Raw genomic sequence first — 18857 nt, forward strand, 5'->3', positions numbered from 1 at the left:
AGCTCCATAATCATACGTGTATACAGCCTGTGGGCAACGCAGAAGTTTTATATTATTTTCCCTTTGCTTACCGCAGGGGCCGCTGAACGTTTTTTTTTTTTTAAATATTATTCTTATTTTTTTTATAATTCGTTGTTGTTGTAGTTGCCGTCGTCGTTGAAAGTGTGTGTGTGTGTGTGTGTGTGTGTGTGCGCGCACACCCCCCCCCCCCCCTCCCACCACCACCACCACCACCCTTCTCCGAAAAAAAAGGGGGGGGGAATTGAACACGTTCGATTCTGGCATCTCCCTCCAGGGGCCCGTTGCATAAAACTTACCGTTGAATTTTAACCGTAACTACCGTCAAAATTAGGTGTCACGGCCAATCAGCATCAAGGATTATAAAATTTACCGTTAATTTGAAGACTTACCGCTAGAAAGGAGCGGTAAGTCCAGCGGTAAGGGTTTTATGCAACAGGGCCCAGAAGGACGTCGCGGAGAGGTCGCCGAGACATCTGTGGACCACAGCCTCGAGTCGTCACATCGCCACCTACTCTCCACACCACTGAATGAGTTACTCACTTCACATATTGCCCGGCAATTTTTTGCCTGTTTAAGTGAAATAAAATTTCACCCTCTGATAAAACATGTAAAAAACAAAATATCAATTCCTTCCAGAAATACACGCAAAAGTGTCAATCTGAGCAGAATGATGTGATAGTATTTTCAGGGGATCGAATAGTTTTGGTTGAGACCTAACTTCATTTTTCTAACATTTTTGGTGAGATAATGAGAAACCTCTTATGAAATATGAAAGAGCATGTAATTCCATGAGGAATTCAACGTTTATTTAATGAAAATTGGTTTTTAAACGGCTGAGATATCCAAGACAGAGCGACTTTATTACAATCGCTTTGTTTTTGGATGTTTCAGCCATTCCAAACCCGACTTTCATCAAATAAACTTTGAATTCCTCTTAAAATGATATGTTCTGTACTATTTCATAAATGTTTTCTTGGTATCTCGCAAAAAATTAAAAGTCCAATTCTCATCTCCACCAATACTGTACCATCCCTTTAAACTACAAAATGTATATCCTTATGCAAAGACTATTCATCTTATCACTTTTTCAATTTCAGATAAATCAAACCAATATGGTACTTTCAAATATATTATTTCTTTATGAATTTATATTTCATAGTGGTGTCCAGACATGTCCAGTTGCGGTAATTTTGATTTTGATTATGTTAATTTTTTTTTCAATTTCTATTCGCGCATTCTCCGGCATGTCTTTACTGTTATGTACCTCTCAATATTTTGAAGTAGGAATGACAGAAAGTAGTTGCAATCATAGAGACAAAATATCTTCCCTAGAGAGTGACTGGTCATTATCAAGAGACTTATTATTAATCTATTGTCTTCCTGTCTGTGAGATAGATCTAGTTTGGCACATGCCTGTGTGCATGGCACTTCACATAATTTGGAGTGGCGGCATCATAAAACAATGGATCAAGAGAATAATAATTGCGACATCTGTAACTCCATCATTTGAACCTCCTTAGAATATAGCATTCTGTACTTTACAAACAGAACACATGAAGCTTAACCCTTCACAACCCATAGAGGTTTTACTCCGAGATACTAATACCCTATTTGCCACAGGCAACAACTTTCCAATATTATAATTTCGTCAATCATCAGTGGGCTGTTGCCGGCTGTTGCCTGCGATAATGAAAAAAAAAACCCTCATTGTATAGGGCGCCAGCTACGATGCCAAAATGTACTCGCAACCACAGAGTTCTGTGCTCGCAACGCATTGTTTACATACATGCACTAAAATTATAATGAAGATCCCCTGTGCCTTGGATTCGTTGTCGATGCGCTATGCCGACGCGACCGCAAAATCAACGCGTCTAGTAACCTGTTACCGCTCATTCCAAGTAAAGGAAAATACTTTATAAACTCGAAATTATGGGGTAACTAACCGAAATGAGACATCATAATTATGTCGACTTCGAACGGGGGTCGGGACTTAAGCAATGCCAAGCTTGAGCCGATCAAACCGAGGTCCACTCATGCCCAGCTGGCGTACGAGGAGTGCTTGAAATTGCAGCTAGCCCAACTTGCCGCGGACAGACAACGAGAGGCCGCAGAAAAGGCTGCCCGCAGCACTGGCGGTGATGGAAAGCAAAAGCTGGCAGCGGCTCGCAAGAATGCAACATCAACTTCAGTTTATCACGGGCAGACTCCGAGTATAGCGAGGGTCCAGCCAAATGGAGAGGGAACAAGGAATGGAATTAGTTCTAAAGAAGGCAAAAAACCCAGATCTCGTAGTGGAAAGAGGCGTCGCCGGCATAACATACTGCTTGTCAATACAGCAAAATCGAAGACGAGTGGAGAAGTTCTGCGCATCAGTCTGAATGAATTAGGATGGCGATGGAAAGAGGTACCAAAAGGCACAACGCAAAAGCAAAAATAACAATTTTTGTTCAGTGTTAAACGATGGTACAGTTGTAGTTGTTCAGCTGTCACATTTACCACGTTGCGTTGCCTATTGTCACATATGATTTGTTTTCTTCTTCTGGTCTTTATCTCCTTTATTTCATCATCTTGCTTCTCCTTCTTCAATTGTCAAGACACAGTTTAAATCATTCTTGGCTAGAGTTCCACAATTCCATGTGTGTCTACCCTAAAGGATGTAGCTCCATCTTTTATTTTTTTATCTTTTTTATGTATTTATTTATTTATTTATTTTATTCTTTTTGCTAGGAGTACATCATTCTTTCCTGATTACATACACTGTAAGGCTATGGTCATGGAACTCACTGCCAGAAGAAAGGTTTTGTCAAATGTACCTCTGCTAGAATAACAGTTTCAGGCAGATGGTTACACAGAAACTCCAACTCCGATAGAAGGGAAATGCTGCTTTTAGCTGCACTTCATCCCACTGTACATATCATACATCACACCAGACCCGCCAAACAGAACGAAAATACACCAAATGGTGGAGTGTACTTAAAATGTATTTAAATGAGGAAGAAGATTGTAAGGTGATTTTGTGAGAAACAGTAATGATTGTGAGGGACATTCAATTTTTCATGTTTGAATATTGAATGTCTGATGTACATGTAGCAATTTCAGTTTAATCTTCATGTAGGTATGCATTTTCCATCGATTGATTTAAATACCATTGAGCTTCAAAAAATATTAAATGAAGAAATTTTAGTACCGTCTTCTGTTATACCACACTATACGCTCATCTATGGAACATTGGAATTTTAGAGAGAAAGAAATGTGAATGGGTCATGAGTCTACTTCTCTTTGTTCAAAAATATTATTGTAATTCTATTACTGTCTGAGGTTGTCATTTTTTCACCACATGTACAAGGTATGTGCAGTTGCATCTAGCCCCTTTACCTTTCTTAGATTTGTGCATCTACAGACTGTACAATGTAATTTCTAACCCAGTTTGAAAATCTTTTCAGACACTCTTTTGCTACTGTTTGATATTATTTTGCAGATAACAAGTTTCCAAAGTAAGTTCCCATGTGATTTGTTCTGGAATGCCAACTCCTTCTTTGACTGCGAAAACATACCACTTGGAGGAATGGTTAACAAAGTGCCAGGTGAGTAAGAAGTGGCATATATACTGTACATTATGCATTCACTAATTTCAACTAGATTCTACTGAAGTTATTTCATGTAATATTCACAATTCATTCCCATTGTACAGTTTACATGTACACGTAGTAGCTTCTTTTTGTTCAATAGCCCATTGCCTCTGACATACACATGGTATCAGCTCCCACCTCTCTGGACATATATTGCACTTTTCAATAGTGTTTTATTTAAAAGTATGATGCAAAGTAAGTTTGGTGAAGGAGGATGAAGACTTGCACTGTAGCCTTCTCATTAGTGAAACCAAAATTTTTCCTGCTATCAAATTTACATTTCTCAGCATTTTGGGATTTTGAGTAATGAGAGGATGGATCTATCTAAATTATTTATCTAATCCATCTATCTATCTATCTGTCTATCTATCTATCTATCAATCATCTTATCAGTCAATCTATCTATCAACCATCTACACACGTATCTACAGTAGATCTATCTATCTATATCTATCTATCTATCTGTATCTATCTATCTATCTATCTCTATCTATCTATCTGTCTATCTATCTATCTATCTATCTATCTATCTATCTTTGTATCTAGACTGTCAGTAAAGTTAGTAATACTAGTAGTAGTCTTGAAGAGCTTAATGTGTAATTTACCAGTAAAGTTATTTTGCCATCTTCACTGCCTTTGCAAATTTACATGCTTGACATACATCTTTTACTTTCATGAGTCATGTTGTAGCATGGTAGAAGTCAGTGATGATGCATTATATGTGAATTCCCCCCCCCCCCCCCCCCCCCCCCAGCAAAGTTCGATCACATCCTGTATGTAGATCTTATATACATGTACAATACTTGGGACAATGCTTCGAAAGGCTTTTAGTACGTAGATTTGTTGTTTTTTGTTTATTATACTAGGGACAGTGCTTTGAAAGGCTGTTAATATGTAAATTTGTTGTTTTTTGTTTATTTTTGCGTTATACATTTGAGTTATGTATTGTACAAAGCTGAGAATAGAATCACTCATTATCATACATTAACAAAGATGAACCTTGCTGGAATTAAAGAAAGCACTTACTGCAAATTGTAATCATTTGGGTGACAAATGGGCATGATGGCTATACAATTATCATTCTAGTAGTTCAAAGAGTTCAAATGCCTTTTTAGAAAAGTGTGAGTTTGTATTAATCATATCATTTGCCTAAGTTAGGATGTAGAATCGAAACTATTAGAACCCCATATCCTCTGGTATACGTGTAGTTACATAATTTCAATGTCATTTCATTGCTCGTTGCATTCCATGTTTCAGGTCTCCATGAACTTGTACGCAAAGCCCAGCTCTCTAAACTACTGCATCAAATGAGACAACTCTTTCCCAGTGAATATGGCTTCTACCCAAAGACGTGGATCCTCCCGGAGCAGTACCATGTGTTCTGTGCGGAGGTCGCCACGTTTGTTCAGAAGAATCCCCGATCCAAGCCAGTCTTCATCGTCAAACCGGACGATGGAAGTCAGGTTTGTGCAACTCGAAAATGTAACTCATGTAGATTGTTGTCAGTGTGCTTACTACTGTAGCTGGTGGTAGATGTGGCTAGGTTTGGTAAGAACAACAAGATTTTAATTGGGTTGCTGAATTTGCTGCACGATGTTGCTGAATATAAAATTCCAACCTCTCACTGCCGTAGGTTACTACAGGTTGACATTGAAAGTTGAAACTTGTTCCTTTTTGGAGATTATTAACCTGAATTCTTATTTCTAACTCTTGTGCATTTACAATTACATTTGCCAGTTTCGTTTTAGATACTTAAAGTTTATATAAACAAAAGTAATTGATCTGATCACTTGTTGTAATTAGCTACATTTTGTAGTAAGGCATGAATACTCAAATGAAACAACTTTTTTTTTTGTCTGTCATACTAACATTGTAGCAGTCTCTTACAGGCAAGGCTATTTGTGCAAACCTATGTCATCCTGTCTTATGACATAGATTGACATGCAGTGGTCTTTATATCAGCAATATATCTTTTTATTTTGGGCCTCAAGGTAAAATTTCAAGCACTGAGGGGGAAAAAAAGAATGAATTGATGTTCTATTACTATTTTCATTTGACGAGTACTGCCTACTCATAAAGCCAAGAAACGAGGACTTTTAGTTTGAATAGAGGTCAGTCCATAACTGGTAGTTTAGGAAAGTACAAAGTAGCTGCAGTGTGTTGTTTTAAAACAATTTTGAAACAAAAAATGACAATAATTGAAATTCCAACAGTATTTTGATAAATGATTGCTACCTTCACATTGCAAAGTTGCAGTTGAAGTTGAAGTTGCCAAGAACAGAGGGCTTTTAGTTCAATTGAAGGACATATCTATAGTTCGAAAGAACAAAATGACCTTTGTGTGTTGTTTTATCTTCTTCAGGGAGATGGGATCTATTTAATCAACAACCCTCATCACATGTCTAACATGGGACTGGTGAAGCCAGCCATTGTTCAGGAGTATGTCCAGAAGCCCCTCCTTCTTGAAAGGCTGAAGTTTGACCTGCGCATCTATGTGCTTCTGGCCTCCATCTCCCCGCTCCGCATCTACATCTGCAAGGAGGGCCTGGCGCGTTTCTGCACCGTGCCCTACCAGCCACCCAACGCCCGCAACCTCCACGTCACCTACATGCACCTCACCAACTACTCGCTCAACAAGTACAGCCACAGCTTCGTGCATACCGACGCCACTGACCGCGGGAGCAAGCGCACCACCAGCAGCGTCTTTGCCACCCTGGCCAACCGCGGCCTGGACACCGTGCAGCTGTGGGAGAAGATCCAGGAGCTGGTCATCAAGACGATCACGGCCATGCTGCCAGATCTCCGCGTCATCATGGAGGCTGAGCTCCCAGCCAAAAGGATGAACCCATCTTGCTTTCAGGTAAATTCCATATCTAATCTGATCACATCCCTGGTGGTTTCTTTTTACACTACATGTGATATTTGGCTGTTTGATATTCCAAACCTCTCCTTGAATTTGGCAGTCATTACAAGTACCAAATGCTGTCATAAAGTTAAGACTGTGACTAGATTACTTACTAATGAGGTGAGATTTAGATGAAGAATATACACAAACGCTGCATATTTTGATTCCTTCATGGGTGGTTCTGGTTTGATACTGCTCCCATCATATGTGTGGGCTTTTGTAGTACAGTGGTTAAGGACTTTGACTGGCAGATACAGTTAGGTTTTGAAATGAACTTTTTGAACAAAGTTACATAAATCCATGTTTAGTATATAGCTGTAAACTTGTCATGGTTCATGGCTGTTCACACACAATCCAAGAGCAAATTCCATTCAGGATAATATGATGGTAGAGGGAGTACGATAGACTTGGAAACTTGTGCATGAGTAATTTTTGGCACATGGCCTGGTAGGATGAATTCCCCTGGTTTCTAATTCCTCAAAATCAAAATATGAAATAGTATTACGTACAACAAGAAAAAAAATGTGTATTTCTATTTTCACATTATTTTCATGTTCTGCAAAATGCATGAAAATTTCCACACTGCAAAAAAGAAATCCTCTTTTATGGTACCGGTACTTCAGACAATCTTTGCTAAATTTGGGCATCCCACAGGAGATCTGGCCATGTAAACAGTGGAGAGTGATCTCCTGTATTTTGTAGGTTAGGCAGAGCTCTCTTTACCTGGTGCAGTGTTCATCTTCCAGTGTCAGTACAGGCGACTCCCATTATAACAAACTCTTTGGGACCGGCAGTTTTCTTTTGTTATATATCAGAACAAGTACAGTGTATGAAGATATCTAGATGATAATTGTGGGCCCTAAATTTTACTTTGTTGTATTCAAAATTTCAATATCTGTACGCGTGTTTGTTATATTAACAGGAGTGCACTGTTTTTCCAAATAACATCAGATTTTCTGAGAAGATATTTTCCATAGAGTAGATGTATTGTGCATTTATGGCTTAATTTGATGTTTGTGATCCTCTTTATCCTTTGTGCCTCATGTGCTCTTGTCCAGATCCTGGGATTTGATATCCTGCTGGCCAGTAACCTGCAGCCAATACTGCTTGAGGTCAATGCCAACCCAAGCCTGCGACTGGACTTTGAGAACCACCTGCCCAATGGCTCTGTGGAGCTTCTCCCGAGCCCTGTCGACGAGGAGATTAAGATCCCGCTGGTCACCGATGTCCTGCGATTGATGCGACCGGGCAAGATGTCCAAGGTGCCAAAGTGAGTGTTGTTCACACCCGCGTTTTTGTTAGCTCACCTGAGCCAAAGGCTCAAGTGAGCTATTGCGATCGCCCTTCGTCCGGCGTCCGTCGTGCGTCGTCCGTCGTCCGTCGTCCGTCGTCCGTCGTCCGTCGTCCGTCGTGCGTCGTGCGTAAACTTTTTACATTTTCATCTTCTTCTTGAAAACCCCAAGACCGATTTTCATCAAACTTGGCAGGTAGCATCCCTAGGGGGTTAGGAACTCAATTTGTTAAAATGGGCACCATGTCCCACCCAGGGGGCCCCCAGGGGGGCCCAAACCCCCCAAAATTAAGGAATCTGTAAAAATCTTCTTCTCTAGAACCAGAAGTGATAGAGCTAAGTTAATACTATGAGTTAGTACATTGATGACTGTAGTTTCAAGTTTGTTCATGGCAGAATCAGGGGTGCCCCCCTTGGGACCCAGGGGAGGGGGGTGGGGAGGGGTTCTAATGGGGCCTAAATTGTACATTTTCATCTTCTTCTTAAAGGGACACAGTCCTCACGAAATTTAAAAAAATATGTTGTTGTTGGTACCTCCAATGAACTACTTTCACCAAAAACAAACTTTAAAATCACCAAATAAGCTCGTACATTTTGGTTGAAAAAGTGTGACTCTGCATGGTGAATATGCTAATGAGCAAGTCTTGGCGGAGAGTCATACGTCGTCGATGCACAACTCTTCCCAGCCGTGTTCTGCTCGTTATCCGTACGCTCCCTAGTTTACCCGGATGCATGAAGACGTCGGTGGCTACTCCGACTCGTATTTGACATTGTTTCTACGTTGTGTGTGTGTGTGTGTGTGTGTGTGTGTGTGTTTGTGTGTGTGTATGTATTGTGTATTATATTCGCACGTGTGGACGGTACAACTAGATGATAGATCTACGGTAGATACGCGTACGCACCCCGTACGCGGTTTGCCCTTCGCACTTTTCCAGTCTCAAGCACAGCTGCAGCCCTACCTGTCGCCGCTCATGCATGTTCTATAGTACGTACAGAGTGTACATATTTGTAGGTAGAAACGATTCTACACAGGCCTGCTAGTACACTACAGGGGCGACCGCATTCAGCGTCGTCTGGTCAGGCTATCTTACATCAGTAGTTTTGCTCGAATCGTGCAGAAAATTTCCCAGGAAAATCCTTTTTTCCGTCCCAGACCAACAAAAGTATCGTGAAAGGTGAGCTGTATGGCTGGGAAATATCGGTACAACGATGCCGAACATAAGAAACTTAGGGCCTACAAAATCTCGAAATCGTGTTGTGACCTACCTGTGCGTGGACAATTTGCGAAGCGATGTTTTTACGTGGACCGGCAGGCTGTGGCCCTCGGTTATAAACCGAGAAAACTCCTGAAACCAGATGCAATCCTGACCATTTGCTCACATGAGTTATAAAACAGAAACACCTCGAGCATCGACTTCGAAGAGAACCGAGGGAAAAAAAGCGTAGAGAGGTAAGGAAAGTGGCTAGCTATGTTTAATTTACCGTGGGCCTGCAGCCGGGGTTGGACTGCAGTACAGTGCCACTGAGCTAGCTGCTGCCAGTGCCGACTGGACATGCACGGCAAAGTGGAGCGAAATCATATCCCTACGACCCCCTGTGTTTACCCTTCCCGGCTCACGTCATATTTTTTTTTCGAGGAAAGGCGATTATCTGACTACTTACAGAAATATTGAGATACAAACAATATTTTCTTTGAAGAATTCGACTCTCTCATGCACAGGTTATCTTCGGTTTGAATGCCAAAATCGACTGGACGGAGTCGAGTGTACTGTGTATGTATACATTGGTATGGTAAGGATTTGCGCGCGAGAGTGGTTTCTACGCTAAGAAGTATGCAACACGGACGGAAGCTAGAAAACGACCGTGCCTATTTGATGTCAAGTTCATGGTATATTTGGTTTAAAAATACATATAAATTTATGTTTACAATATTAATTTTTCGTAAATTATATATATCTAGGCTTGAAATATTTTGTTTGAAATTATAAAACCACAAACTTTCACATTATATGATAAAATTGCAACTAATCATTTGAACAGTTAAATTGGTTTTTAGAGGCACAGCTGTCAACTTGGTGAGTAGGGCATGCACTACGTAGCATCTTTTTGCCGGCTCTTTCGCGATCGCTTGCAGGAATTATTTTTCAAAAATCGCGTACGGAGACAATTTTTGATGTCCAAGCGTATAAATTGGTGAAAGTTTATATTTTTTACTCTTCTTAATTATCAGTACAGTGAAAATCTCAGGACTGCTTTCCTTTAAGAATCCCATGACCCATTTTCACCAAACTTGGCAGCTAGCATCCCTAGGGGGTTAGGAACCCAATTTGTTAAAATGGGCACCATGCCCCACCCAGGGGGCCCCAGGGGGCCCAAACCCCCCAAAATTAAGGAATCTGTAAAAATCTTCTTCTCTAGAACCATAAGTGATAGAGCTAAGTTAATACTATGAGTTTGTACATTAATGACTGTAGTTTCAAGTTTGTTCATGGCAGAATCAGGGGTGCCCCCCTTGGGACCCAGGGGAGGGGGTGAGGAGGGATCCTAATGGGGCCTAAATTGTACATTTTTATCTTCTTGAGAACCCCATGACCCATTTTCACCAAACTTGGCAGGTAGCATCCCTAAGGGGTTAGGATCTCAATTTGTTAAAATGGGCACCATGCCCCACCCAGGGGGCCCCCGGGGGCCCCACACCCCCAAAATGAAGGAATCTTTTAAAATCTTCTCTAGTATCAGAAGTTATAGAGCTAAGATAATACTATGAGTGAGTACATTAATGACTGTAGTTTCAAGTTTGTTCATAGGAGATCCAGGGGTGCCCCTCGGGGAGGGGGGGGGGGTGGTTGGGAAGGTCCAAATGGGGGCCTAAATTGTACATTTTCATCTTCTTCCTGAAAACCTCTTGATGGATTTTCGTCAAACTTGGCAAGTAGCATCCCTAGGGGATCAGGATCACAATTTATCAAAATGAGCACCATGCCCCACCCAGAGGGCCCCAGGGGGCCCCAATCCCCCCAAATTAAGGAATCTTTAAAAAAATGGGACCTTATTGTACATTTTCATCTTCTACTTGAGAGTGCCTGGTCAAATTTTGGTAGAGCTGTGAATAATTTAGATTAGTGACTGCGTGAAAGGTGAACTTGCGATACTCAGGTGAGCGCTAGACCCGCGGGTCTCTTGTTTTCTACAAGTAGCATTCCCTGTGCACTCTGTAGTACTCCTTTTAAAAAAGAAAAAGAAAAAAAGTAATTGTTATGGAAATCAGAGCGACAATGCGAAATATTGCATCAACTGCCTCCAGGTTTGGTGAGAGATTCAAGTAATAATTTGATACCATTGTATTTCATCAGATTGATAACATGTGAATCAGAATAATTTATATTACCTGCTGCCTGTGAGTGCTTCACATCATCATGAGGTAAATTCTGTACATGTAGTAAGTGGTGCAACTCACCAGGAATTCTAAAGCTATGTAAATGCAACGGTTTGTGCAGTAATTGGGATTTATTGCAACTTTATGACAAATTGCCCTCATTTATGAGAATGAGCACAGATTAATCAGTTTTTTGGAAGTAGCCTGGATAAAAAAAAAATAAATAAATAAATAAAAAGAATAATGGGCATTCATACCCAGGCTAGGAAACTTGGGATTTAACACAATTACTTAAAAAATATGCATACTCTTGTGCATGGATTGCACAGTTTGGCAGCAAGATATGTGTAAGTATAGTGCTGTCTTACAATTAGAATAAAATGAATTAAATTAGCGCATGAAGAAATAAACGATTCATAGGTTGGCATGAAGGAGGAGAAACTGCTATGCATTTATTACACTTGTACAATAACTCTACTTGCACTCCCATAATACAACTACACCACGTGACGTTGGTATTTCTAGCCTGTTCATAGTATGCCATTCTACTCCTTCAGATGTTATAAATCATTTACATATTATTTTAATCAAAATAGCTGCAAAGAATTTCCAAATGCCATGCCCAGTGTTCAAGCAAATACATAAATGTGTAATTTTCTTTCCAATTTTTGTCCCCGCCGAACGAGTTCGAGCAGGGGACTATGAAACGGGCTCCGTACGTGTGTGTGTCCGTCCGTCCGTCCGTCCGTGTGTCCGTCCGTGTGTCCGTGTGTGCGTCCGTGTGTGATCAAAATCTTCAATTTGCTACTTCTCTGTCATTTATGAGCCAATTTTGATTCTGTTTGCTTTATATGATAGCACTACATGGGAGCTTTGAAACTTCTACACAGAATTTCAGTCGTGACCTTTGACCTTGACCTTTGACCTATATTGTACATTTTGCTACAAAATGCTACTCCTTCGCCATTTCTAACCTGATTTCGATTCCGTTTGCTTTATATGATGGCACTAGGTGAGGGCTTCAAAACTTCTACACAGAATTTTGACCTTTGACTTCTTTGACCTTTGACCTTGATTTTTGACCTATATTGTACATTTTGCTACAAAATGCTACTCCTTCGCCATTTCTAACCTGATTTCGATTCCGTTTGCTTTATGTGATGGCACTAGGTGAGGGCTTCAAAACTTCTACACAGAATTTTGACCTTTGCCTTCTTTGACCTTGATTTTTGACCTATATTGTACATTTTGCTACAAAATGCTACTCCTTCGCCATTTCTAACCCGATTTCGATTCCGTTTGCTTTATGTGATGGCACTAGGTGAGGGCTTCAAAACTTCTACACAGAATTTTGACCTTTGCCTTCTTTGACCTTTGACCTTGATTTTTGACCTATATTGTACATTTTGCTACAAAATGCTACTACTTCGCCATTTCTAACCCGATTTCGATTCCGTTTGCTTTATGTGATGGCACTAGGGTGAGGGCTTCAAAACTTCTACACAGAATTTTGACCTTTGCCTTCTTTGACCTTTGACCTTGATTTTTGACCTGTATTGTACATTGGCTACAAAATGCTACTCCTTCGCCATTTCTAACCCGATTTCGATTCCGTTTGCTTTATGTGATGGCACTAGGTGAGGGCTTCAAAACTTTACACAGAATTTTGACCTTTGCCTTCTTTGACCTTTGACCTTGATTTTTGACATGCATTGTACATTGGCTATAAAATGCTACTCCTTCGCCATTTCTAACCCGATTTCGATTCCGTTTGCTTTATGTGATGGCACTAGGTGAGGGCTTCAAAACTTTTACACAGAATTTTGACCTTTGACTTCTTTGACCTTTGACCTTGATTTTTTACCTATATTGCACATTTTGCTACAAAATGCTACTTCCGGCGGGGACATATATTACGCACCGCGTAATTTCTACTTTTCCTTGTTTTACAAAATGCATGTAACTTCAGACAATGAAAAACAAAGCACAATGCTAATATCCAATGACATTTGTGCACATTCACATGTGGCATATCAATGGCAGATGAAACAAAAATATCTTTACACTATGTTAACGTCATTCATGCAAGTATGTTCTCACTCTAACCAAGAGACATGCCATTGATTTTCGCTTGAGGCTAGAAGTGGCAGAGCATTCTATGAGGTGAAAAAATCAATACTGTGTAACATAAATGTGTAGCAAATGGTCAATAAGAGTGTGCACAAACTCTTTCTCTGACCCCCATCACAATTCTATAGATTACAACCTTGAAGTCTGCCTGTATTGAAACACTGCAATCAATTCTTCATTTGCTCAATGGAGGGATGAGCAAAAGTGTGAACCCCAAGTACCCTACCCCCCCCCCCCCAAAAAAAAAAGAAAGTCCCACAGAAAACAGAAACTACTAACTAAACAACAGCAAAGCACTTGTTATCAATCAATTCATCCCTAAGGGACACAGTGTGGAAGGTATAATAGATTGGACATGGGTATGATGTCTCTTTATTTCAATACCATGCAGACGGTAGATCAGAGATATTATTTTTGATCCACACAATACCTTGCAAAATACAAATGATGAGCAGTGGAGTGATATTGGATAGATGCCAAGTAAATCATGTTACATGCCACCTCATGTTTCAGTTGTCTTTAAAATCATTAGAGTTATCACAATGAACAGATTAGTACAGTTACCATGAAAATCAGGCAGAGGAGAAAGATTTGACCTTTTATAGCTTCACATATTTCCTCGAAGCCATGATTGATCATAATCTTTAGGAAGATAAATACTGAGTTTACAGAAGAGCAAGATATTTTCACTGCATGACATTTTCACCAATTTGAGCTGGTTGCCTTTTTTGCAGCATGATTTTTTTTTTGCGAATTGCCACTGGCATTCAATGCATATATCATAAACAACTTTCACGTCTATTTTAATTTTGTGAATCTTGGCTCTTGGGTAATTTGCAAATTTAAAATGCACACAAACATTTTGTGTTTGACAGTATAATGTATTCACCTCTGTCATGACATAATGTACATTACCCAATAGAGATTCTCTGGGAAGATGTTTGGTTTTTGTTTTTGTTTTTGTGCCAAAAAGGTCAAAAGGTCAAAGATCAAGTGAAAATGCTGAACTTACTTCTTCCTCCATATCTCAGAAATGGCTCAAGTTATCTTGAAACTTAGTACATATTTATGCATGTGCTGCCTGACAGTGATTCTTCTATTTATTTTAGGGTCATAGGGTCAAAGGCCAAGTGAAAATGATAACAATTTACTAATTTCAATACAGAAATTGCACTTTTTCTCCATACCTTGAAAAATACGGAATGCATAAAACAAAGTCTAGTAAAAGTCTTCAAATCCCCAAATACATGCTCTCCCATTCATCCGATTAAACCTAGGTCAAGGAAGGTGAACATTAAACACATCTGTGACGAACATGTCATTTTGATATTTTGCAAATTATGTGAAACTGTCATCACACATTGTCCACATGTAATATAGACCTATTAGGAGAATCATGCATAATGGCGGAGGCATACCAGTCGCCATAGCGACATTTCTAGTTACATGTTGTAATCAATAACTCTGAAAGCTTGCGTAATTATAAAATTCCTTTGGTTCCTTACAATATGTATTCTATCTCTTCATTTAGAGAAAACTGGCTTTGTCTTGTACTGTATGTTGTTTACAAATGTGTCTTTAAAGTTGTTAATATGAGTATGAAATGGCTTTGCAGAAGTTGATGAAAGATGATCACAGAGCTTTGCAAATTTGGCTACATGCATGATGACACAGTGGGACTACATGTGTCAAAGCACAAATTTAGCAGCACAAAATTTTCATCTGAGTGTAACGAGTTTGTCACACAAACATATGGTTTGCAGATGTGAAAAGTTACCATTCACTGCAGATTGTACATATAATGCACTGGTTTAAATATTAGCGTGTGTAAATCTATGTATTAGCTGTGAACAGTGTGAGCAGCAAGTTACAATAGTTTGTCCCACCCACACATGTATGTACACACTTGTAGGAGTGCCGCGTCAGTAATGGCCGCCAAGCGCAACCAGATCCAGGTGGTCAATCTAGATGAAGCCGATGCGGACGATCCACCCCAGGAGAGGACGACGAGTGAGGATGCTGGGGCCGAGGATGAAGAGGAGGACCCCCTCTATGGTTCGTGCCTGGAGGAAATCTGGCCCAGAAAGTTTGCCAGCGAGTACGAGCACCTGCGGGTCATGGAGCGCGTGGCTGCCTTCTTCAACCTCTTCCTCGGTGTGCGGGGAGCACAGCGCATGGGGGCCACCGGATTCCGGACCTTCTGCAGGTAAGTGATTACTGGCAAATCCAAAGCCCTGAGGTTATCTTAAGTTTATTCTAACTCAGTACATGCCCCTGAGACCAGAACTTTGTTGGTCACAAAATTTGCTATATATGCAGCATATTTTGTGGTGTTCTCATTTTCTCAAATTTTCAAGTTACCTTGTATGTCTATATGAATTTAACTACTTGCAAGAATATTGCCTCCCATAACAACACTAATACAATGTATATTGTCTCCAAACAAACTTTTCTTCTCATTCATCCTTTCACTTTCACTGTGGTTCACTGTGGCAAAGTAAACCAATCATGAACTTGTGTCATAATTCTCAATGTGCAAAATATTATATTCGGGACATGTATAGCGTATAGATTAGTAAAGTAGCTGTTTGTTCATCACATGCAAATTTTTAGTATCTACTCATTAATTCTCATGATTATTGCTGGAAAGCCATTTGACTTCATTATTCACAGTGTCTATTCTTTTTTTGTTTTAGATTTTGCTGCATATTTTGATTCATTCAATTTCAGAAAATGCAAACTGTGCCAGAGCGGTTTCTCAATGGCCGCAGCAGACATCATGTACATCGATATTGCTCGGCGCTGGAATGAGCAGAATTGCGAGGCCGTGGCGGCAGGCATGTGCTTTGGGGCATTCCTGGAAGCCTTCTTCTTGCTGGCCAGGAGGAAGGTGCGAGGGGACACCCTGTGCGACAGGGTGATGGCCCTGGTTGAACACTGCGAGACCAGCCTGAGTGAGGACCGGGCGTGTCACCGAAGGGGGCTGCCGCTGTCACGGCGACTGGTCCGGCCCATGATGGCCGCCAGGGGACTCCCTCGCAAGGATGGCTCTGAGAATTGAGGCATTCCATTTGAACAGTACAAACACTGACACAGGAATCATGGTGGAATTCTTCACTTCAGAGTTTGTATTTTCATATACTTGCCGTTAAGTTACCATGATGTATTCCTACAGCTATCTTTAATGTATTAACCAAATCCAACCATACATTCAGCTGATAAGCAACTTATGTGGGAAGGGGATTGGCTTGTTGTGAAGAGAACTGTGGAAGTATTAGATGTATGCAGTAAGTTGTAACGAGTGCAATGTATCAAGTTTCTTGTAAAAATTGTTGGATATATTGTAAGATATTTTGACGTCTATGCTGTTATCTCAGCAAGGAGTATTTTTAACCTTAAATGGCATTAACTTAGCTTTTGTTAGTGATACTCAGTAAGTGCCTGTAATTGTGATGTGTTGTGGATGAAGGCAATGTCCTCATTACATTTTACTTTTGTTTAATGTTATATCTAACACTGGAGAGCTTCAGTGTGGTCCGCGATATTGGACTTTGTGCCCCTCAACTCAAGTTACCTTGGTTAGTCCCCTAAAGCAATCAAGAGCTCCTTTCCAAAAAAATCATCAAACTTTAGAAACATTCCCCGCAGGTCTGTGTATGTGAGTAATTTCACAAAACCCAAGCTGAAGCAGAATCTTACGCAGAAGACAGATTGTTTTATACCCTTCACCAAATGTGCGTAGATGAAGCCAACACACACCTTGTCTCATCTCCTTTTTATGCCTCTGCCACATGCCTGAAGATATTTTCTTGAAACTTAGTGTATACATGTATTACCCAATTAAGATTCTCTGATGAAAGTTTGGGGTCATGAGGTCAAAAGGTCAAAGGTCAAAAGGTCAAGTAAAATGTTAAAATTTCATTTTTTTCTCTGTATCTTGGAAATTGTTCAAGGTATCTTCATGGAACAAAGTATATATGCATGTACTGACTGGCAGTGGTTATCTAGGGAATTTGGGGTTCATGTGGTCAAAGGTCAGGGGTCAAAGGTCAAGGGCAATACTTCAAAATTTTGCTGTTTTCCTTATATTTATGCAATGCCAGCAGGATTATTCTTTTTAAAAACTTGATGTATGCATGTGTAACCCACTAGAGATTCTCTGGGATTTTCTTTTTTTTTGCCAATAAGGTCAAAGGTCAAAAGGTCAAAGATCAAGTGAAAGTGCTGAACTTACTTCTTTCTCCATATCTCTGAAGTGGCTCAAGTTATCTTTAAACTTAGTACATATTTATGTATGTTCTGCCTGACATTGATTCTCTTATGAATCAAAGGCCAGATGAAAATGATAACAATTTACTGTTCAATACAGAAATTGCACTTTTTCTCCATACGATTTATACCTTGACAATTACTCAAGTGCATAAACTTATGAAAGGGTCAAAGTCGAAATTAAAGTTCTTAAATCCCCAAATACATGCTCTCCTATTCATCCAATTAAACATAGGTCAAGGAAGGTGAACATTCGATACATTTGTGACAAACATGTCATTTTAATATTTTGCCAATTTTGTGAAAATGTAATCACACATTGTCCACATGTACTATAGACCTATTAGGAGAATCATGCATTATGGCGGAGGCATACCAGTCGCCATAGCGACATTTCTAGTTAGTTTTTATTTTCAAAATCCAGAAAATAGATGAAAAGATTGAACGTTTCAATAATCTACAATATTTCTGAGAGAACAACTGGTGTGAAATATGTTCGGGATTCTCATTGTAAAGATGGCCAGTGTACATTTCTATGTAAATGTTATGGATGGGGCAGCAGGTAAGAAGCAGAATTTTCCCAACCACAGAAGACATTCAACCATTGAGCAAATGATTCTAGTAAGGGAATTATCATGGAGCAAGATATTATGAAAGTGTATTGCTTGATGAATTTCATGTAATTCAACTCCATAGTTTTTTGTTTGTCATACACGGATATGTACTGTCACTAATTTTTGTTTCTTCCTTCAACTCAGTCATGATATTAATGCAAAACTCTGCAATATTATTTCTGATAGTTATAGAAGTCTTTAAAAGCCCTTCTGCATTCTTTTTATCAAAATGAAATCGTAAGGATTATAACATGAGATGCTTTCTCATTCGTGAAGTTTCCCAGAATACCTCTGTGTATTGTGCAGTATTGAGCATGTGTGTCCATGTTTATATTGGCCATAACAAACCTATGATGAAGTTAATTTTTGAAACAACATCTATGAATTAATTACCATATGTTACTGTATAATGTATTGATCAATCAATCGACCAGTTAGGTGAGTACCTTGGCAAATAACACAGGTTGAGCCTTAGAACAGAGTACATGGACCAAGTTTAAGCTTAGCTATGAATTTTATTAGATTTTTTGTTTTTTCCTGAGGGAGAATGTATGCAGGGAAAGAATTTTTAGAAAGTGGATCTAAAACAATGGAGTTGACTTAATGCAAACTTGAGTAAAAT

The 18857-nt window shown here is 39.7% G+C and overlaps 1 protein-coding gene across 1 annotated transcript; it reads left to right on the forward strand.

Annotated features, from left to right (window-relative positions):
• Positions 1 to 1937: 1937 nt before the first annotated feature.
• LOC139718419 (tubulin polyglutamylase TTLL11-like) lies at positions 1938 to 16413 on the forward strand. The gene is made up of 7 exons (XM_071629891.1): positions 1938 to 2425; positions 3500 to 3605; positions 4908 to 5113; positions 6013 to 6510; positions 7614 to 7825; positions 15265 to 15558; positions 16083 to 16413. Exons 1-7 carry the CDS (start codon positions 1985 to 1987, stop codon positions 16411 to 16413), a joined length of 2088 nt encoding a protein of 695 aa, XP_071485992.1. The 5' UTR covers positions 1938 to 1984.
• The last annotated feature ends 2444 nt before the right edge of the window (positions 16414 to 18857 follow it).

The sequence above is a fragment of the Diadema antillarum genome, unplaced genomic scaffold (genome assembly GCF_040938485.1).
Source record: "Diadema antillarum isolate AM-2024a unplaced genomic scaffold, OU_Dant_1.0 scf00000094, whole genome shotgun sequence".
Lineage (NCBI taxonomy): Eukaryota > Metazoa > Echinodermata > Echinoidea > Diadematoida > Diadematidae > Diadema > Diadema antillarum.